The sequence below is a fragment of the Gouania willdenowi genome, chromosome 10 (genome assembly GCF_900634775.1).
Source record: "Gouania willdenowi chromosome 10, fGouWil2.1, whole genome shotgun sequence".
Lineage (NCBI taxonomy): Eukaryota > Metazoa > Chordata > Actinopteri > Blenniiformes > Gobiesocidae > Gouania > Gouania willdenowi.
The window spans coordinates 219,828-238,928 of NC_041053.1; the positions used below are offsets into that span (position 1 = coordinate 219,828).

The 19,101-nt window shown below is 40.6% G+C and overlaps 1 protein-coding gene across 1 annotated transcript; it reads right to left on the reverse strand.

The window, feature by feature from the left end:
• Positions 1–752: 752 nt before the first annotated feature.
• LOC114471508 (uncharacterized) lies at positions 753–2,985 on the reverse strand. Its single transcript, XM_028460346.1, has 2 exons — positions 2,078–2,985; positions 753–1,603 (listed from the first exon to the last, which is right to left on the reverse strand). The coding sequence occupies exons 1-2, from the start codon at positions 2,545–2,547 to the stop codon at positions 1,045–1,047; spliced, it is 1,029 nt and encodes a 342-aa protein (XP_028316147.1). The 5' UTR covers positions 2,548–2,985; the 3' UTR covers positions 753–1,044.
• Between the last annotated feature and the right edge of the window lie 16,116 nt (positions 2,986–19,101).

The following is a 19,101-nucleotide window of genomic DNA, read 5'->3' on the forward strand; positions in this document are numbered from 1 at the left end:
CCAAAGGTCACTCTTGACAGGAAGTGCAGCCAACAGATCATTTGCATCTCTCCACTGTTTGTGTGCCGGTTTTTGTAAACAAATATGTGGAAACCGTGGGGGGTTTATTGGTGTCAGCTCTGGAGGCAACGTCACTCTGATTATAATCCATCCATCTGGAGACCAACAAACGTCTGTCAATGTTATTTTCTGTGGTGACAATCGCAGAAACTTTTCCTCCCAGGCTTTAGCAACTGCTCTGCCCTCAGGAGACTGGTCTGGTCTCCTTAGCCAGTCTGGTTGACCTGGCAGGGGTCCTTCAGGTCTGACATACATCATTGTAACATGTAGTGGCCACTGTGTCTGTGTTTCTGTAGGAACGACAAATGTTTTAGCTATTTTAGCCCGCAGTTCCTCCATAGACCCAACCACTGACCGAGGGCCTGTTGACACTGGATCCAATGTATAGAATTTATTAGGAATGACTGGGCTTTGCAACACCATAAGTGATTCTTTAGTATCTGATAAAAATTTCTTTGGCACTATTCCATTAGCCGTTGGCACTAAACTGATCTGTAACTTACTGAGGAGATCCCTTCCCATTAGATTGAAGGGACAATCAGTTGTCAAAATAAATGGGTGTGTGTAATATGAACCATCTTCATCTTGCACAATGACCTCCTTAGACCAACAGGCATATTGAGGCTTTCCACCCACTCCCACTATGCCAATAACCTTTTTGGAAGTGACTACGCCCTTCACCTGATCACGGAGGACAGAAACATCAGCTCCAGTATCACACAGAAAAGTGACTGGTGTTTGTTTTGGTCCCACCAACAATGTACGTTTTGGGTATTTTTCATGTGTTAATGTTACAGCTGCATAAATGGAGAAATCAACAAAATGATTTGGATTTAAAGGTGGGGGATGTTCATATTCTGCAGGTAAATCATTGTCATATTGATCAGCATCCTCATCTTGCCCTAAAAAGGCTATGTCACACTCTGAGGTTTCATTATCTGTTCCGGAGTCACTGATTGCATGTCCCTCCGGCCAGTCCTGGCGTCACTGCCTAGGAGTTTGCCCGAACGACGTATGGTCTGTTTTTTGCTTTCTTTTTGGGCAGTCTCTTGCCATATGTCCTTCCTCATGACAAATGAAACATTGTCTTTTTTCTCGATCTATTTTTGCTTGTTTTTCCTCATCAGGCGTTCTGGTGCGATATGGCTTTTTTCCCTGTCTTTTAAACCCTGAGCGCTGGCTCACCAGGGCTGCAGCCATGGCCTCAGCCAATACATTAACATTAGCTGATTCAGTTTTTGCTTTCTTTTTCTCAGTGACTTCATAAGCATGTTCGGCCCATTCCATTAGCTCTGGAACAGTGAGGGTGCGGTGTGTGACACAGTTTGCTTTTATGAAATCTGACACGTTTGGCAACAAACCACTGATTAACCACATTTTTAGCTGTATTTGGTATGGATTATCCACCAGCGGAGAATGAGGAAGCCCGCTATTAGTCCTAAAAACCGTTTCTAAACGGGCACGATATTCCATTGGCGTCTCGTCTGATTTCTGACGACACGCACTTATTTCTTCGTGGCTTGGGGGTTTTGTGTAAGTCGCCCTTACTCTTTGCATCAGTGCTTCAACCTGCTGTCGCAGCTCATTAGAGTTATGTGCTAGGGGCTGACGGTTAACTTGTCTCCCGGTATAACCGCCCACCACTACTGGATATCGGTGTCTAAGTGTTAGTTTTAAAACCTTTTCCACCTCCAGTCCGTTTAAATGCCATGTCTCAATCAACCCACATACTTGTTCAGCATAAGCAGTCGGGTCCTTCTCAACATCGCATACGCCCCTACAGGCATCTAATGCTTCCTGCTCCGTCCATGGGCGAAACAACAACAGCTGTGGGGGATGTGCACCCTGTAATGGATCCTGTGGGTTTAGGAATTCTCCTGCACGAGGGTTAGCTACCTCAATCATAGGCAAAATTGGATATAGATTTTCCTCTATCCCCGCCTGGGCTATGTGATATTGCTCATCCTCCTCACTGTTAACACTTTCTTTCATCTGTTTTGACTTTTGTTTAGCTGCCCTAGTCACAGGTCCCTTTGTTTCTTGTCCTGCAACTGCTCCCCCCTCTTGTAAACCCCCTGCGGCCCCATTCTGTTGCTGATTTGTCTCCTCAACTCTACGCGGTACACACACGGTCTCATCACAAGGCTGTATTTTAGCTGCTGCTGCTAACACTTTCTGTTTCCTTCTCTCTTCACCTTTCTCTATCTGTGTTTTCCTAATACTCATAGCATCTTTCCAGATACACACTACTCTTAAGTGGTCTGCTATTAACTCAGCCTGCTTAGGACGTAACTTTTTTAATGCCTTCACTCTTTTTCCTTTACACCAGATGGACACTTTTTCTATTCCAGCTTCGTCTGACAATTTCCCTGCAAACCCACAATTTTTGTACCAATCATCTAGATAGCAACAACTACCGGGATACTTTCTCTGCATGAATTTCACATCATTATTTTCCATCAATGCTTTACGCTGCGCGTTACCCATGTTCTCAGCACGGGATTTACAGACACCGTTACAACAAAGAAACACCACAAAGAAACAACACACAAAGAAACAACACACAACAACTCCCGTCTGCCCTCTGTCCCTTTACCACGCCGTGTGAGTTTTACGTCACCCACCACGGTCTTCGCTCCCCGTTGTACGTCACGGGTACTATGGTGAAAAGAAACAGCTTCTCACCTCGTCAGTGCTCTCCCTGGTTCGTGGGACCCGTCACTCCCCGTCCGGGTCGGTGCTGGAACAAGCTGTGACCACCCCTGCAAAGGAGGGGGTGCCGGCAGTTTTACTAATGGTCCGGTTGCGCCCGCACCGATCCAGACGAAAAGATGTAAGGTCCCGGGTTTCGGCACCAGTGAATGTTAGGTCCAAATACGTTAAGACCGTTGCTAAAATGTGAATGTTGGGTCTAAATACGTTAAGACCGTTGCAATCACATCTCAGGGAGAAAAACACTATCTGACTTAAAAGGCGACTAGAGGCAGAGAGGTGCGAGCTGCAGCTCGGAGAAAAACCCAACAAAAAGAGACACAAAAGTCCGATATAAGTTGGATTGCTCTGATGGTGATGCCTCAGAACCAGGTATTTATTATAGAAAACATAGACCACACCCAGAGGGCTGTGCAACAGCGCTCTGGGTGCAGGATTAATACCATATATGGTAACACAAAAACTTTGGGGGAGAAAAAGGCTCATATGTCCATGCAGTGGGTCACATACCCCCACACTGGCCCAAACTAGTTTAAACCAGCTATGGTGGACAATGGATATGTTTTGCAAACACACACACACACACACACACAGTTAATCATGGATAATTTCATATTCTAACTATCGTTTAATCATTTAACTATAACTAATAAAGTAATAAAAACCACACAGACTATAACATATCTTACAATAATCCTACCCAGCTGCATGGGCTCCCCAGGGAAGACGGGAGTAGAACTCTGAGCAGGACCTGCAGGGAATAGCTCTGCAGAACGGGGAGAGACTGGGGCAGCTTGAAAAGGTCTTGAGTTGGGGAAAAAACTACGTCTGCCTGACCTTTCCCTACGTCTCTCTCGCAGTCGGTCATCTAATCTTATGGCTAAAGATATAAGCTCATCTAAAGTGTCAGTCTCATCACGCGCTGCCAGTTCGTCCTTGACCTCTTCACTTAAGCCCCTAAGAAATACCCCCTGAAGGGCCCTCTGATCCCAACCACACTCTGCAGCTAAGATGCGGAAATCAATAGAGTAGCTAGAAACGGAACCTGAACCCTGGCGTAGAGAAAGGAGACGGCTACTAGCCCCTTTACTCAGTAATGGGTGTTCAAACACCTTACGCATCTCAGCGGTAAATGAATGAAGAGACTGACAAACTACTGAGCCACTGTTAGCTACAGCCACTGCCCAAGCAGAGGCCTTCCCAGCTAGCAGACTCATTATAAAAGCTACTCTAGCTTGGTCCGTAGAATACGTTAATGGTTGTTGATCAAAAACAATCATGCACTGATGAAGAAATTGACTACATGTCCCTGGCTCACCTGAATACCTAGACGGAGTGGGGATGAATGGTTCACGGGGCTGGGCAGGTGGGTTGTGTGGTGGAGCCGGAATCAAGGCAGGATCTGAAGCAGATGGCGGAGCAGAAGCCTGGGCAGGAATTGGAGCAGGTGCGGTGATTGAGGTCAGGTGAGTAGCCATTTGTCCAACCTGATTGTTGAGTTCTGAGACGTTTGTAGAAAGTCTGGAAATGGCGTCCATGATTTCTTTAAGAGCCGTCTCATGCTGTCCAACTCTCAGACCCTGTGAACTGAGGGCCTTTTTGAAGCGTTCAGCCTCTGCGGGGTCCATATTTGGCCAGATTATTCTGTTAAGGTTAGGTAGTTGGACCCCCAAAGCAGAGACTGAGAAGTGGAGGATTTGCACAAAAAAAGATTTATTTCCAAAAAGGGTAGATGGCTGTGGTAGCAGGGAGCTGGCTGGCAGGCTTGTAGACAGGATTTGAGACATGGAATAATCTGGCACTGAAGCAGAGTCAGCCCAAGTGCTTTAAAGCCCACTGATTGGCTAATCACACCCAGGTGTGAGACTCCAGGAGCAGCAGAGGAGCCAGCCACGCCCCCTGACACACACAGCCCTGGAAACAAACAGAAAGGGAGGGGGAGGCAGAGCAGGCAAAACACAGGGACCTAACAGACGGCCCCTTATCAACAACAAAAAGGAGAGCAGCATATGTGAATAAAAACTTCACAGAGGTTAAACCAGTGGAGTACATTATTGAAAGAGGATAAAAGTCTAGTGCTGTATATGTTCCTTTGCATCCAATGCTACAGAAGATGTTGAATAGGGCAGATATTTTGGCCAAAGCTCTTCCTGTCCAAAAGCATGTGCGACATGAGTACAGTTCATACAGAGATGGCTCGTACTGTAATGACAATGACCTCCTTAAAGGGGAGGAATTCAAAATCACTGTTGGACTTTATACAGATGATTTTGAAGTGTCCAATCCTTTAGGAACATCTAGAAAGAAACACAAAATGACTGCAGTCTATTGGGTGATAGCTAATATGCAATCAAAATACAGATCCACACTCCACTCCATTCAGCTTGCTGTTTTGTGTAAAGCCTCTTATGTAAAAGAATTTGGCTATGCTAAAATTCTCCGCCCTCTCATTCACGATCTGGCTTCTCTGGAGCAACATGGTGTATATGTTGAGAAGTTGGGAGAATGTGTCAAAGGTACAGTTTTATATGTGGCTGCTGATAACCTGGCTGCTCATTCTCTGGCAGGATTCTTTGAAAGCTTTATAGTGGACAGATTCTGCAGGTTCTGTATGGCAACAAGAGACGAGATGCAAGCCAAGGAGGTAAATTCCGGTGCTTTCGAACCCCGCACTATAGACACTCACAACCAGCAGGTGCAGGAGGTAAAGCAGGATCCCACTGTGGCAAAACGGTATGGTGTGAAAGGAGGGTGTGTATTAACTGACGGTCTGGAGCACTTTCATGTTGTTCGTGGGTACCCCCCTGACATCCTCCATGACCTTTTGGAAGGCATTGTTCCTGTTGAGTTATCCCTCTGCATTTCAGACATGATTTCTAAGAAATATTTCACCATAGAAACACTAAACCATGCCATGAAAACCTTTGAATATGCTTTTCATGACAAAACTGACCAGCCTCAGCCAATTGCCCAGGGCTTCTATACCAAAGGGACCATAGGTGGCAATGGTCATGAGAACTGGGCCCTACTCAGGCTGCTCCCACTTATCATTGGCCTTAAAGTCCCTGAAGGAGACAATGCATGGAACATTCTGCTTCTCCTAAAAGACATTGTTGAGTTGGCTGTCGCAACAAAGCACACTGAAGAGTCGGTACATTTCCTTGACTGCAAAGTGTCAGAACATAGAAACTTGTTGCAAACAACATTCCCAGATTTTAGATTACGGCCAAAACACCACTACATTGAGCATTACCCTGAGATGATCAAAGCATTTGGTCCCCTTTCAGATGTTTGGACAATGCGCTTTGAGGGAAAACACAAATTCTTCAAACGGGTCATTCGTAATGCCCACAACTTCAAAAATGTAGCTCTTACATTGGCTGTTAAGCATCAGAAAATGATGGCTTACTATTTGGACACAAGTTCATTTTTCAAGCCTTCAATTGAAATGGACAAGGTCACTACAGCATCGATCACATCTTATCCTGAGAATGTTCAGCAGGTTTTCTACCAGAGAGTTCCTCAGCTTACGTCAGTTCTTGCATCATCAGTCTATTTAGATGGAATTAGATATTGTGCTGACATGATAGTCTCTGTTGGTTCATGTGCTGGCCTCCCTTCATTTAGGCAGGTCAAACAGATAGTGGCACTTAACACTGAGATCCTGTTTGTTTGCAATGAGATGAATGCATGGTACAATGAGCATTTAAGATCTTTCGAACTCATCTGTGACAGCAGTAACCCCTCTCTGTGTGTGGTGCAGCTGAAAGAGCTGAATGATGTTTTCCCTCTTTCAGCATACAGATATGGTGATATGGTGACCCTCAGGTGTTATATTCTGTGTTAAGAAGCCACAGTGTAATTTCTTCAATAAATCTAGGCTTCAATAGAACATTTTGTAGCTTATTTTGTAGCTCATTATGAAATTTATAATGATACAGTCTGAGAAGTCTTTTTTTTTTCTTTTTTCATAAATTTGTGACTTTTTTGTAAATGTTTTTCTTGTACATTTGAGTGGGGATTTCTTGTAAATTTCAATTTTTTAAAATGGATTTACCACTTTTAATCTCAGGGGACAGTCACATTTTTCTCTTTTAAATCTGTGATACATTCAACGGCCACACACAGACAATACCAACACACACAACAACACACAACACAGACACGGACAACACCAACACTCACAACACACACCAACAACACAGACATGGACAACACCCACACACCAACAACACACCCAGCTTTTAATGGATTTACCACTTTATTCTCAAGGGACATCTGTAAATTTGTTAGTGGGGTTTTTGAGAATTCCCAAGTTTTTTTTTCACAGAATAGTACTGATAGTTTGGTTCATAAAATGGTGATAAGTGTTTATCAAAGCCCAGTGTAACATTCTCAAATATTTTGACTTGAAATCATCACTCAATTATGAAAATAGTTGGAGATTAGTAACTTAATCTATTCATTGTTCATTTCTCTTATTACATAGATGTGTAAAACTATTTCTTGATGATACATTGCACCTCTACATAAACAGGTTCGTATTTTTATCTATTTTTGTGATCCACATAGCAATGACTCGGCAATTGAATGGCCTTTTGGATATGTATTATCTAATGACCTAATTATTGTTTCTATTCCCAAGATGACTGCAAACCAGAAGATGACCTTGAGGGTCATTCTGACAGAGGCAGATATAAGAAAAGTCATCCTAACTACAAGGCCCTCTACAGTCGAAGATTTGATAAGCAAGCTTAAAGAATCACTGGGACTTCATTATAACTTCAGTCTCCAATACCAAGACCCTGAATTCAATAATGAACTATGCAATCTGACAGATACTGAAGAACTTCCCGAAAAACCAACAGTTAAAGTCATGCCTCTCCTTGAGCTGGTACCTGTCTCATCTGATGAAGTCTTCAGTGACACACCCAGTACAGCAGATACGGACATACTCTCACACTCATCTCAGGAGCGACAGAAACAGTGGCCAGAATTTTTTGATATCCCAACCTTTTCTGTTGATGTAGAGTATAGACTTAGGCAAGCAGATCTGCTGTTTATGAGTGAGGGTACATACCTTAAAGTATCAAAAGAACTAAAACATGAGATACTTGAAAGATTGGCAGAGAGCATGTATGGCTACACAGCATACCCGACTGCTGCTCAGCTCAAAAGTGTTGCGGCAGCACTGATAAGCAAGCACCCTTGTCTCCAGGAGCGAGGCTCAACCACTCGTTGTTGTGGTTGGAAAAATAGTCTAAAGCATAAAATGGCTAATTATAGAACAAAGCGTAGGCAATCAGGATGCCTTGATGTTGCAGTAAATGCAGGTAAGCGGGGAAGGCATTCAGCAGGACAACCAGCTAACAAGCGCATCAAGAAGGCAAACAAAGGTGAAATCAACTACTTGCCCAACTTTCCGGATGGATTTGATCAGGCAGCCCTGGAGGGGGCCTGCAAAGACTTGGTCGATGAAATGCAGAAGAGAACACCAAATGGACCTCTTGTGAAACAGAAGATGGATCAGACGTTTGCTTTGCGAAGAAAAGAGGTAGTGGAGTCGGAACCTGCCATAAGCACGATGGTGAAACGCTGGCCTGCCCTTTTCACTGAAGATCAAGTATGTTTAAGAAAGAGAAAACAAATAACTATTTTCTATTATTATATAATGTGTCTAGATATATATTTATCTTGTCCTCTTTAAGGAAAACATTAGTATTTTTATTCATGGATGTTTTTCAGCACTACCTTGCAGATGGCTTAGCTGCCTTGTATAGTTCAGTTGATCTAAGTTCAGTTGTTTTTTGTTGTCTGTATTTTTCAGGTGTTCATGGAGTTCAGCAGGATTGTGGGCAAGAACCTCAAGCAGGAATTCTATGAGAGCATCGATCGGCACAGTCCTCGTCTCCTCGAGTTATTTCAATCCACGAGAGGGAATGTTGGACAGTTGTTGACACAGATTTCACTACAGACCAATGTAGGTCCATACACATTATGTACTTGGCATTGTTTTTCACAGGTTTTGTAAAAACATCATATCACAATGCTACTCTATTAGTTGTATAATTCATTCCAAACATTGCTTGGTTTGTTTAAGCTTTCTTATAGATATTTATTTGTTTTTCATTTTAGCTATCTAACTTGTGGTACTGTGTTTAATTCCCAAAAGACTACAGAGCCAACTGCGATCCGGACACAGGTGTTCAGAGGGCTTCCTATCATCCTTGGGGACAGCCCCACAAACTTCTTCAAAGTAGGCTTTGTGAGTAAGCTCTTGCTTTCTTATAATTTTCACCATTATTTTTCACCATGGCACTCTTATATTGATTAAAGTTGTTTTTCAAATGAGAAATCTAATGTAATGATTGTGCTCTTCTGGTATTCTTTATTAAGGAATCTGATGATTCTTTTTGTGACCTTGACATTGGGATACATCTCATTGAGCGTGAAGGTGCTGTGCTCACATCTTCCCAGCATCTCAGTCCAGCCTCGTTGAAAATCATCATTGAGGGAGAAGTTGTGATGGACAACATTCAAGATCTGCCAAAAGCAATGTGCATTCTGTTTGGACTCACATATGCACTCCATCTTAACTACCCCAAGACTATGAAGCTCACATTTCAGTTCATCCAACAGGTATTGCTCTCATTAGGCCACACTGACCTAAAGCCAAACCTACAGACTTTGAAAAATCAGCTTGCAATGTAAAGAGATGTCAAGTCTACTGTAAGAAGCTGTTGACAAATTTTTTACTTTCTGACCTGTGGGGCAAACCTTTTTATTTTCTGTAAAACAAACGAACAGACACACACACACACAACAGACACATTCAACACCCATACACAATACACACAAACAGCACAGACACGTACAACACTCACAACACACACACTTGAATGCTGTAGGAAGCATGCTGAAGGATGTGACTTGTGTGAAAATTAAAACTGAAAGGGGTTGTAGCAGAAAGATGGTTCTTCATCAGTCTATGTAAATGTGTTTGTTTGCAGTTTCTTGTACATTTGAGTGGGGGTTTCTTGTGAATTGTGTTTTGTTTATGGATTTACCACTTTTATCTCAGGGGACATCTATGTTTTTTTCTTATAAATTTGTGACACATTCAACACCCACACACACAACACACACGCAAACAACACAGACACGTACAACACACAACACAGACACGGACAACACACACAACACAGACACGGACAACACACAACACAGACACGGACAACACCCACACACACATACAACGCCCACACACATAATTGTTTAAATGATTTGAAATGACCTTTTGCAGATTAATCATTTCAGGTTGTACATGTTGATGCTGACCTGATAAGTTTGTCACAACAAGATTGGCTGTGTTTTGCCATTTGTTTTCAGAATAAAATGCATTGGAGCATTTAGAGGTGTTTGTTTTTTTTCCATCCAATTTTATTGAAGCAATGTTTTATACCATATTTTAAAAAATATTAAGTATAAAGTTAATAAATGATGAGTAGCAATAACAAGTCATAATAGCTAGTTTTATCTAATTTTTGGGTTCTAAAAAGTAACTGCGTTAGTAACTGATTTACTCTATAATAAAAGTAACTCATTACCAAGGAAAGTAACTATTTGTGTCACTGTTAAAAAAAAAGTTGATATATGTCAAATAATTCATATTATTTAGATGTGTGTGTCGTGAGGTGCTTCATTAAATTAGAGTTGTTTACAACAGATGTGGACAAAGTCTTCACTCCTGGATATAATGAACACTTCACATGTACGTTCTTGTTTTTGACCATAATTAATATAAAGTAGTGTTTGTATCGTCACCTTAAAAATAACAACTTTTCATCAGATTATTCCACGCTCACCATCTCTGCTGATTCACATAATATTTATTACATGCACACATTTTTTTTCTCCTCCATCAATAATTTGTGGCACAACTCTTTAAAATACGCCAAAAGGTGAAGTTCAAATTCTAAAAATAGTAAAACATCAGATATAAATGAATAAAAAGGGCCTAAATTCAAGGTTGATGTTGGACGAGACACAGAAAAGAGTTTAGACGAGCCTGCAGACACAAATAAATCATGTATAACATGAACTCAGTGGTACTTGTGATAATAAAGGTTAAGGGGTACATGGGGCAATAAAGTTTGGGAAACACTGTCATATACAAAGTTTACTGTATATAATATCAGTCATTTGGATGAATTCTTACATTTTTTCTAATCCTATCCACTTGTATTATTTATTTAATAGTTAAGTAAAAAAAAAAAAAAAAGACCCCCCCCTCAAAAAATAATACTCAGGTAAAGTACAGATACTCAATAATACTACTTAAGTACAGTACTTAAGTATATTTACTTCATTTGTTCACACTGAATGTATACATGTAAAATACAGTTTGATGTCAGCTTTCAAGTATGGTTGCCATGGCAGCAAGATGAAAGAGAACCAAACAAAGCCATAACTCCAGTAGCTTGTCTGAGTGGTTGTGGTTCAGTTGGACAAACATTCTCTCTTGATCTAAGTATTGAGAAGATAAATAAGCAATATTTGTGTATTTTTAAAGCTTAACTAGTGAAGACCTGATTGAGAAATGGCTGCTGTAGGTAAGAGACTTTACAGACAAAATATGAGGATGAACTTTGATCTGTTAAGATGAAGAAGACTTAGTAAATCAGTAGATTTACTTAAAAATGTTACAAATTATCATTAGAAAATGACTTTAATCTGGTTTTAATATATTGAACATATTATTTCTTTAAAAAAACTTATTGATATTTTATGTAGATAATAGTGTTTAGAGTGTACCAACAGAAAATGCAACACATGCAATAAATGCAGAGACAGGACTTCACATATGAAGTGGATTTTCAGACTGTTTTTTAAAAACTCAAACTTCCAAATGACAGGACAGGACAAAATGTCCTTGTTTATGTGAGTCTTAGTGTTGAAATAGTGAATACTAACCTTGTGTCCTGTCTATCCACTTTGACAGAGTCTCAACTCATTTTAGGACAGGTTCTGCAGAGCAGCTCAACTCAATACAGAATCATTGAGTTCATCGGAGAAGGTTCCTTTGGTAAAGTGGCCAAGTGCCAGGTTAATTCCACCAGTGAATTAGTGGCAGTAAAAATACTGAAGGACACGTTTGTGAAAGACGTGGAGGAGGAGGTGAGTGTTTGGATCTCTCCTAGTTTTGGGGCCTCCAACAGGTCTTTTAACTGTTTAGGGAATAGTGATATAAAGATGATCTAATTGTGCTTTTATTCCCCTCCAGCTGTCTATGTTGAGTAAAATCAGCGTATTGGATCCAGACCAGTTTAACTTGGTCAAATTCCACGAGAGGTTTGAGTACTCTAGCTATACCTGCCTCGTCTTTGAGTTGCTTGGGATGGACTTACTCCAGTTCCTCAAAGCTGAAGTGGGTTCTTCAATGTATGTGAACCAAATCCGCCCCATTGCCAAGCAGGTATGATCCTGTTTTATTGTTTGACTAAATTCCTATCTATGATGATGCTTGCTAATGGATTAAGAAAGCCTTGAGCTAAAACCTGAGCTTAAACAGCTCCATAAGAGGAACTCCATTATAATTCTGTCTTTTCTCATCGTGTCGCTGCAGATGTTGGTAGCATTACAGGGACTCCAATCTCTGGGGATCATGCATACTGACATCAAGCCTGACAATGTGATGCTGGTAAACACTGAGGAGGATTCATTACAAGTCAAGCTCATTGACTTTGGACTGGCTCTTCCATCCTCCTCCGCCAAGTACGGGATGCTGCTTCAGCCCATCGGCTACAGGTATGAGGGTGTCAGCCTGAATGACTTCTGTGTTTTTGTAACAAACCTGTGTCATTATTAGGGGTGTAACCATTCGTTTTAGAAACAATTTGATTCATTGTTGGCGATTCCATTCAAAGACGATATTACTTCATTTAGAACGATTCAATCAGAAAAGTCTCAGTGACTTAAATTTGATTCTTTTTTTTCCCTATTTTCAATAGTCAACATATTTTCATTAAAAACTAGATACTGTATTAGGTTCATCAGACTCTTCTGGTTGTTTTTTATGTAAAAATAACACAACATTAATCTAAAAAATGAAGTGCAACCAAGATCTGTTCAGGTTAAATGAGCTGTGGTTGAACCTGATACTTTTCATTTTAACTTGATGGTGAGCTTGAGGCTTTCTGCTGAGCTAATGCTAACAAGCTAATGCAAAGTTTTGATTGATTACCTTTTAGAGCGATTTTATATCGGTTGATGTCATCCAGAAGGCGGAGCACAGATCGATGTAGTTGGATTGTATGAAAAATGGATTAATGGATGGAATGGATGAAGCCTTAGTCATTATAGTGTTGGTACTTAGCGCTAAGCAACAGATTTCTAAAGCGTATTTTATTCATTTTGCTTCACAGGGCCCCAGAGGTGTGTCTTGGCCTTCCATACACAGAGGCCATTGACATGTGGGGACTGGGCTGTACGCTGGCCAAACTGTACCTGAATGACAACCTCTTCCCCGTCAGATGTAAATATCTCATGGTAGGTCATCTTTTTTTATACACCATACCTCCATCCATTTAATGACCCACGTGCTCTTTCTTAGGGTTGTGGCTGTTTTCTACACATGTATATAAAGTCTTGAAGAACTGCCCCTAATGTGTGTAATTGTGTGTTCTTTCTGCAGATGAAAGCCATGGTGGAGTATCTTGGTATGCCGTCAGAAGACCAGCTCCTATTTGGCATGCATACCAAGAGATTCTTCTGTGTGGAGGAGGAGGAGCTTGGCTTAAGATGGAGGCTCCTGGTAAAACATAGTTTTTATTGTTGTTGAACCTTGACTGTTGCCTTAAACTTATCCTAAACCCTTATTATTGTCATTGTGTTTCCTCAGACACCAGAAGAATACTTACGTATTAACGGTGTGAAAGCTCAGGAATGGCCCGCATGGCGCCCTCATTTCTCCTCATTGGATGAACTGCTCTATGTAAGTGTTCTCTACGATATTTGAGTTCAAATACTTAGCAGCGGTCTCTTCTTTAAAATGTAACCTACTTTATACATGTGTTTATAATCTGAAATGACTCACTTATCATATGAGCGAGAGAGGTTTGAACTTGTTCTAGAACCTACAGTAACTCTTTATTTTCTTTTGTTAATCCAGATCTATGAAGAAGAGGATGCTGAGGAGTTTAAGGACAGGAAGGCGTTCATAGACTTCCTCAAGCACCTGTTGACCCTGGATGAGGAGAAGAGATTCTCTCCGACTGAGGCTCTTCAGCATCCATTCATTACGATGTCCCACCTGAGCCAGGATCCAGACATCAGTGACTAGTGAGTATCTGCACTGAGGAGACAATCACTCACATGGAGATCAACTTGTTGTTCTATTGACTTTTGTACTAATCTTTTTGATTTATTTTTCCTCCAGTCTTACCACTGCACAGGCATTAATGCCAACGGAGGCCTCACTAAGTGTTACTCCTGTGAAGGATGGTGAGGCACATGTGGCTGAAGAGGCTGACGAGGTCCTGCTGACTCCTGCATCCAGACAAATCACACACAATGAGACAGATGTCCCCAAGGTCCCTCTTTCTCATGGTAAAGATGACAATGGAAGCGTTCAGGAACCTTGCCAAGATTGGGGAAAAGAACTCCATCTTCCTGCAACTGATTCAGGAATCTGTTCCTTTCCAGAACAGTTTCCTAATCATTGTGATGAGAGTCTGGAATCAGGTTCCTCAAAGAACGGACCTGTGGTGGAAGACGTCCCCTTCCCCATCCCCAAGAGGCTTAAAAATGTTCGGAGGTTTTTCTCCCGAATTCGAAAAATGTTTTTCAGCTGCTGCTGTTCCTCCGTGCAGGAGTAATTTACAGTACAATTCTATTATATTTTATTGTTTTTAATGTTGTTTATTATTGATTTGTTTCAATGTAAGGTGACCTTTAGAGGTTTTAAAAGGTGCCTGAGAAACAAAATGTATTTTTATTGTATTGAATTTCTATGTATATTTGTAAATAAATACACTTCATAATTTACCTGCTTTGTTCATGTTTTCATAGTTTTGACTCTTTTTCCCAAATATGTTGAAGCTTTTCAGGGAAGTCCCTGACATTGTCGTGTGCTAAAAGTGGTGCAGAGCTGCTGAATGTCCTGATCAAAATGAAAAGAAGCTGAGTTCATTTTTCATAAGTCAGTAGTGGTGATGGCATTGCCCAATAATGTCAGCCCTAAAACCAATTCTAAAGTGCAGCATGATCTCAGCTTCCTCCTATGGTTATAAATAACAATAATAATTATAATAATAATGCCAGTCATAAAATACTAGATCATATATTTTATATACTTAGAATTGGTAAAACATTTGTGATGATGATAATACGACACAAATAATAATAATTTAATAAAAGTAATAATAATAATTTTGACTCTCTCCATAATCATTTTCTTAAGGAAAAGCAGAAAACAAAATTTCAAATGCTCATAAAATGTTGGAATAAGTTCACCATTGATCTGATAATATTTTAACTTCTGTTGTTAGGCCTTGCCAGCCCTGCTGTCACCCTAATTTGTACACACGAACACGGAACTATGCGGCCGGCGTCTGCCGACCGGTAACGCCCCGATGCCGCTTCTTGACTGTGGAGCAAACGTTCTAAAACGAGAGCGGCACAGAAGAGCGTTGTTTACATTGGTACACGAGAGAAAAGAGGTAAAAACATCGCTGCCAACATTTACACATTTGTCGTGAGCACCATGTGTCACTCCAGAAATAAAACAAGTGGTTTTAAAACGTAGTAACGGCCCTGGACTCTCTGTCCCCTCCCCCCCTCCCTCAGTGACTGACGTTCCTCTGCCTTCAGACATCGGTGAGTGTGTGTGCTCAGGTTTTGCTGTGTGAGTGTGTTTTGTGCGCTGCAGCTTGTGTGTTGTGGGACTTCTTTGTGAGTTAGTTGAGTTCAGGGTTGTGTAGGTTTGAGTGTGTGTGAGGCAACGTGCACTGATGTGTGTGTGTCCAGTGTGTGCTGAATGTGCACACGTTTGGGGAGGCTGAGGAGAGCTTCATACATTCTTTTTCAGAACGGACATTTGTTTAATTAAAGTTCTGATACAAAATTTTAATTAAATGCTTGTCAAACTTTTCTAAAGATTATAATAAAGTAGTTTTTTTAGATTTCCTATTGTTCCTATAGATGAGCAGCCTTTTAGCATTTTCTAACTTTTTATGACAAAATATGAATCATATTTAGGCTCATAAAACTAATATTACTAGTAAAAGTAAGGAAAGAACTTATTTATTAAATTGCATTAATAATGTAAATTAATGATTTTATTTGCTGACATATATGGTGAGAACTGTCGGGGAATCATAAATATTTTCAAGGCCCTCCTGCAGGTGTTTAAGTACCCCTAGGGTACAGGTAGATCTACACTGTACTAGATTGGACCACATAGATTTGAAAATATCAACATTTCCTGAGAAAAACATTATTTATTTAATTTTAATCTCCAAGCGGGAAATGTCCCATAATTTATTTTCAGAAATCTGGTCACCTGGATGGCGACGCCCTGTTTGACTACCGACATTCTGCTGGACAAATAATAACGTTTGTTGCTTATTAATTAAGTGTAGTATTTACGTCGTGATGTGGTGTCATTTTAATTACCAGTAGCAATTTTTTTAGACGTTTAGTAGTATTGGACTAGGGTTTCAGAAGATAGATTCAACTGGGGCGACCGTGGATCAGGTGGTAGAGGGTCGTCTTCTGATCGAGAGGTTGGGGGATCGATCCCAATACCTGTGACTATGTGTTGAAGTGTCCTTGGGCAAGACACTGAACCCTAAGTTGCTCCCAGTGGTCGACTAGCGCCTTGCATGTCAGTCCTGTCCCACTGGTGTGTGAATGTGAGGGTGATTGGGTGAATGAGCTGATATGTAAAGCGCTTTGAGACTGTTTCAGTGGTGATGAAGCTCTATATAAAATCAAGTCCATTTACCATTTAACTCAAGGACGGAATGGACAATAAATAAGGCAATATTAGACAGTGGTTTAGTTCATAATATATATTGACAATATTTACACACCCAGAAAACCAACACTCAGGTTTGAGTTTTTTTATGAGTATGGTGCCGTTGTGGTTCCACTTCCAATGCTTGGAACCTTCCACGAGTTCATCAAAGTAGCCGGTGGTATCTCACCACCAGAAGAGACTTTCTACAGTCTCAAAGTAGTCCATGAAAGCCAGCAGCTTTTAGTTTGCTCCTAATACGCTTCCACATGTCTGAAAGCAGCGTGAATGAGGGGGAAGAACAAGGCCAACAGATCACTTGAGTTGTGGACTGGATCCTTCAGTTCAGGGCAGTATTCTTTTAAGCTCACCATCAGTTGGTACCATACCAGGGAAACCTGGCCTGTATAATTAAGACCATATAAATAATATATTCACTAACTAGTTAATTCTTCTGTGTACACAATAATCAATAAATCTGAATTAATTCCATCATCATGAATTAATCATTCAATGTCATTCTCATTTAGCCATGATACAATGATTGAATATATCAGAGAAAAGCAGTTTCACAATAATACATAATCACTCACTCAACCAACACAATTCAATACTTAAATAAACAGTTATACTGGGGTAACACAGCACTCAACATAACATTAGCCACCTAACATAGTTGAAAGGCATTACGTTAGCATTCAGTTAGCATAGCATGCTCCTGAGCAACAAACATTCAAACTCACCAATTCCTTTTCAAACCTCAGCAGGATTAAATGTCTCCTATACCTGAGGTGGTGAAGTCTGAAGGTGTACAAAGGTTGTAGTGAATACTAAAGTTGTTAAAAACCTAAAGTAGATGTTAAAGAACCAACCTGTTGTAGCAGCTCCGTGTGTGTGTATCTCACTCTCTGACAGGGAACAAACACAGCTGCTTGCAAATAGGTGACCGAGCTACGTGATTGGCTGAACGTAATCTCGTGAGAATAACGTGAAGTGGAGGACTGGACGTCACACGCTTAAAAAAAGGAGTTTTAACAACGGAGAACCCCTTCAAAACCACCCAACTGAACTTAAAGCTTAAATACTTTACACAACTTGTTTTATTATTATATTTAATAAATATAATTATGTAAAAGTATAAATAACACTGTCAATCCTATATAAATATGTTGATCAATATATAATAATATTTTAGATATTATTCACATATATATATATATTTATTTATCAGGGCTACATAAGGTAACCATGTAAACACAGGAACGTGGGGCGATGCCATTACAGTTTTTTTGGTTTGCTTAAGCATGATTTTCAGAACAGGGCCCGTGTTTTCAAAACACTACACAATTAGCAAAACACTACAGATCCTTTGCATAATTAAACACTCTTGTAAAAACTATACACTTCTTTTTAAAAACCACACTTTGTTACCATATGAAACACATGTTTCACATTACTGTACTCTGTTTGCACGAGTTACACTCTGCTGTGATAAACCTAAATAATAATAATAATAATAATAATAATAATAATAATAATGATAAATATAAAGGATGAGGAATAAATAAAGGACAGATAGAGAATAAAGGATAAATAGGATAAATATAAATATATATATACAGTGCAGCAGATAATGTCATCATGGAGGTGGTGATTGGGTGGGGTGGGGGGGGGTTCAGTGGGTGACTTGGGGTGTGTTCATGTGGATGGTGGCAGAGGGAAAGAAGCTGTTTTTGTGTCTGGAGGTTCTGGTCCTGATGGACCTAAACCTCCTTCCAGAAGGGAGAGATTGGAACAGTTTATGACCGGGGTGGGAGGGGTCGGCCACAATCTTTCCTGCACGCCTCAAAATCCTGGAGGCGTACAGGTCCTGGAGGGAGGGCAGATTGCAGCCGATGACCTTCTCTGCAGAGTGGATGATACGCTGCAGTCTGGCCTTGTCCTTGGCCGTAGCTGCAGCGTACCAAATGGTGATGGAGGAGCAGAGGATGGACTGGATGATGGAGCTGTAGAAGTTCACCATCATCTTTGTTGGCAAACTGAACTTCTTCAGCTGCTACAGAAAGTACATCCTCTGCTGAGCAACAAAGTACAAATATTATGTAAATTCACCAAACAGTACACAAGACCAATGTTGCAGACTGAAGAAACTCGTTTATTTCTCAACACGCCCAAAATGTTGACATGGAGGTTCATAATACTGAAACAAAATGTGACCAAAAAAAATAGATAAATAAATAAACTAGACATGGACTCTTCGTCTAGCTGGATCTGGCCAGAGAATTTCATCTACATCACAGACAATGTCGTCA